The 3,424-nt window shown below is 56.5% G+C and overlaps 1 protein-coding gene across 1 annotated transcript in view; it reads left to right on the forward strand.

Annotated features, from left to right (window-relative positions):
* Positions 1-283: 283 nt before the first annotated feature.
* The window catches only part of LOC143041428 (uncharacterized), a 4,064-nt gene continuing 923 nt past the window's right edge, over positions 284-3,424 (forward strand). Inside the window, exon 1 of the mRNA XM_076213289.1 lies at positions 284-3,424. This exon is cut by the window's right edge and continues 923 nt beyond it. Within this exon, the coding sequence (XP_076069404.1) occupies positions 1,015-3,424 (2,410 nt within the window). The 5' untranslated portion in view covers positions 284-1,014.

A 3,424-nucleotide genomic window follows, 5' to 3' on the forward strand; every position in this document is an offset into this window, starting at 1 on the left:
TAAAGATAAATAGAAATAAATAGAAAAATCCGACTCGAATTGAAAATTAAGTCAAAACGCGGTGTTGCTCTTCTTGTTATTGGACGCAGCGGTAGGCTGCGGAGTAAGAAGGCGAGAAGAGGAGAAAGAAGAGAAGAAGAGCAGGAAGGAAGTGAGGGAAGAAGGGAGGGCGGGAGGGAGGGAGGGAGGGAGGGAGGGAGGGGAAGGCTAGGAGGAGGAGGAGGAGGAGGAGGAGGAGGAGGAGGAGGAGGACTGGCAGAGGTTGTTGTGCTTTGGTGATTGATGAAAGCATAATTTTGCTTGCTCATGTTTTGCGGTTTTGTGATAGAGTGACATAACTGGCCTTGGATGGCCGCGTGGTACCTTTCGTTGTTCCTAATGGCATCGGCGTGATGGCCGATGCTGCACTGCAAGGAGGGAGAGAGGAAAGAGTCAACATACTACAAGAGATACAAAGAAAAGCTTTTCCGGGCTGATTTTTTATTGTTGTTATTTTTCTAGAAATACATCTATATATTTTCACTCGACCCTAAACTTTTATATTTTTGGAAAAGCGAAGTGGCGGCTGCTGAAAGCAAGGGCAAGACTCCCAAAGGCTTTTGCCCTCCCCACCTTCCCCGAGAAAGCGAAAGCGCACACAGGAGTTCCATGTCCTTTCATATCAGTTAAATTGATGAATGGTCTCTCCTAGACCTAAGTCTTTCCTTCTGAAGAAGGCAACTCTTCCGAGGAGGTCCCTCTCCTCGGAGAACGAGGATGAAAGCTGGAGATCATGTTGGGAATGGTGGGCCTTCTTCAGGTGGAAACCAGTTCCACTGGGCCTCTCAGTGACTAGGGCCCTTTGGGGGGTGGGCAGGGGGCCGTGACGCCTCTTTAGGCCCCAGCAGCTGCAGGGACAGCTTCCCGGCGCCTGCTGCGGGCCGCTATGTGAGAGGCTGCATACGGGTGGTTCAGGTGAGTGCCCGATACCTATTTTCAATTAGCACTAATAAGGAAAACAACAACACCTCCACCATGAGGTCCCGGAAGAAAGAGGGTTGCCTCAAACCCTCGCGCAAACTGGACAAGCGCTCCAGCCGAGGCGTGATGTTTGAGAACGAGGGACTGCGCATGCGCACCATTGAGATCAACGCGGAGGTGGAGCGAGGCCAGTCAGACATACGGAAGCTTCGGCGCGAGAACGAGGTGCTCAAACAGCAGGTGTGGACGCTCAGGGACGAATACGACAAACTCGAAAACTTCGTAAAAAATATGGACGGAACCACGGAGGACGAGGACGACGAGGAAGATGAGAGCGAGAGGCACCGCGGCCACCAAAAGTTAGACGAAGACACCGAGGAGGATACGGTAGAGACGGACAACTTGGAAAACTTGCAGAAAGTGTACAGTGGCAAAGTACGAAGCGTGGAATACACAGTGCGTCAAGCCTCCGTGGAGTCGTCCCGGACGGCGGCGGCGGTGGCGGTTGGCGCCGGAGGGGTGGTCGGCTGCACAGACCCGCAGTGCCAGGAAGCAGCGGCAGCAGCAGCTGTGGCGGCTGGTGTTGGGGTTTGCCCGGACGCGTCTACGGCCGTGGACCCTTCCAAGGTTCCCGGGCCCACTTTGGTGAAGGTGTGTGTACCAGGGGAGCCCCCAGTGTACATGCCCCATGGGGAGAGCTCCCCTGATTCTCTGCCTTCTGATGGCTACGTTAACCGTGGTGATCACTTCAACCTCGACCAGCTCCTCGACTTCGCCTCCTCCTTCCACTACGACCGAAGAAAACACTTGGCTGCCGAGGAGGAGCCTGGGATTACCATCACCCATCCTAGTGACGAAGAGGCACAAGGATCTTCGCAGGACGAGTCCCCCCAGTCACAGGAGTCTGCCGCCAGCTGTGCCACCGTCAAGAGACGGTCCTCGACGGCGCTGGTCGAGAAGCAGCAGAAGACGACGACGGGCAGTGCGAGTGGTATAGTGACGAAGGACGGGAAACAGTTGACATTTTGCAAAGAAGGTACAAAATCTCAGTCTGTAAGTTTTAGCCAACCCCCCGAGGTGACGACCCACACGACAACCGTCACCTACACTCGATCTGCCTTCTACTTTGCCGGATCCCTCGACTCGGGACGCAGCCAGTCCCTGGGAACCGGACTGAACGCGGCTGCCGCAGCTGCGGCAGCAGCCGCGGGTGCCAGTGCTCAACGAACGACTCAATCGCCCGCAGGTCCTCTCTATACCTCCAGCAGTGCTGGCAACATTGCCTCGAGGGCCGCGTCAGCGTCCCTCGAGGCAGGGCTGCCCCTCGTGTCTGTGTACCCACACCGAACGCCCCTGGTCCGCCTTAATAGCATAGAACCTAACACGGTCATGGTCTCCGTGCAGGAGATGCCACAGCTATGGGACATCTCTACACAGGAGATCATAGACGAACTAGAACAGCAGGTAGACCCTTCGTTGGCAGAGATCAGGGGTGTTCGTGTCGTGGGAAGGGCAGCATATATCTGCCTCGGCCGCCGTGATGCCCTTCAGCAGTTACTCTCCCGTGGGTTCACGGTCAGGACGAATAAAGTTCCTCTCATCGACATCACGAAGGAATCGATCGTTGTGGGCCTAACAGGTGTTCCTCATTACATCGCCGACGCCACCCTCACCATCCTCCTCTCCGCCTTCGGTACCATCATCGGCGAGATCGAGCGGCGGTTCTACAAGGGCGTGGACACCGGGGAGCGTTTCGTTCGTATGAAACTGAAACAGCACGCCAAGTTGCCTAAGTACGTCACAGTCGGCGGATGCAGAATCATCCTCAGCATACCTGGGGCGGAGCAAGTTGCCCACGCCGTTGTCCCCGAATGGGGTCGTCTGTCCCCTGCATCTACGGTCCCGGTGGCCGGGGGGCACCTACCCCCGTCGCAACCGGTCGTCGGGGTGCACGGGCAACACCCTCATCCGCACGAACCCGTAGCGATACCCGCGGATACCAACATACCCGTGTCCCCCGATTCTGGTCAGTGCTCCGAACCATCGTCAAGTGATAAATCGTGTGATAAGCCCGAAAGTGCCAAAGATTTCGTATCGACGAGTGGCGGCAGCGGGTGTGCGGGGAGGACTGAGGCGAACGTCATGCCTCCATGTGAGGAAGTGGAGGAGGAGGAGGAGGATGTGGAGTCTCCCAAGACGAGTAAGTGTTTTTCAAGTAAATGTTTTGTCAACCTGAAAATGCCCGAGCGCTCCGGGTCCTCTAGTAGTTTACCCCGAAACAGAGACTCGACGGGGAGTGGCAACTACAGGGAAACTTCTCTTTCGGTCTCCTTCAGCGGCCCGCCGAAGGCCAGCACGCCCACGCCCACGCCCACACCTACCACAGGAACAGAAACGAGGCAACAGCACCAGCTCTCGGCGGGTCATGTTCTTCGAGTGGGGACCTTGGGTCGTGGCGGTCGCC

The sequence above is a fragment of the Oratosquilla oratoria genome, chromosome 31 (genome assembly GCF_046742065.1).
Source record: "Oratosquilla oratoria isolate Oo_2021 chromosome 31, ASM4674206v1, whole genome shotgun sequence".
Classification (NCBI taxonomy): Eukaryota; Metazoa; Arthropoda; class Malacostraca; order Stomatopoda; family Squillidae; genus Oratosquilla; species Oratosquilla oratoria.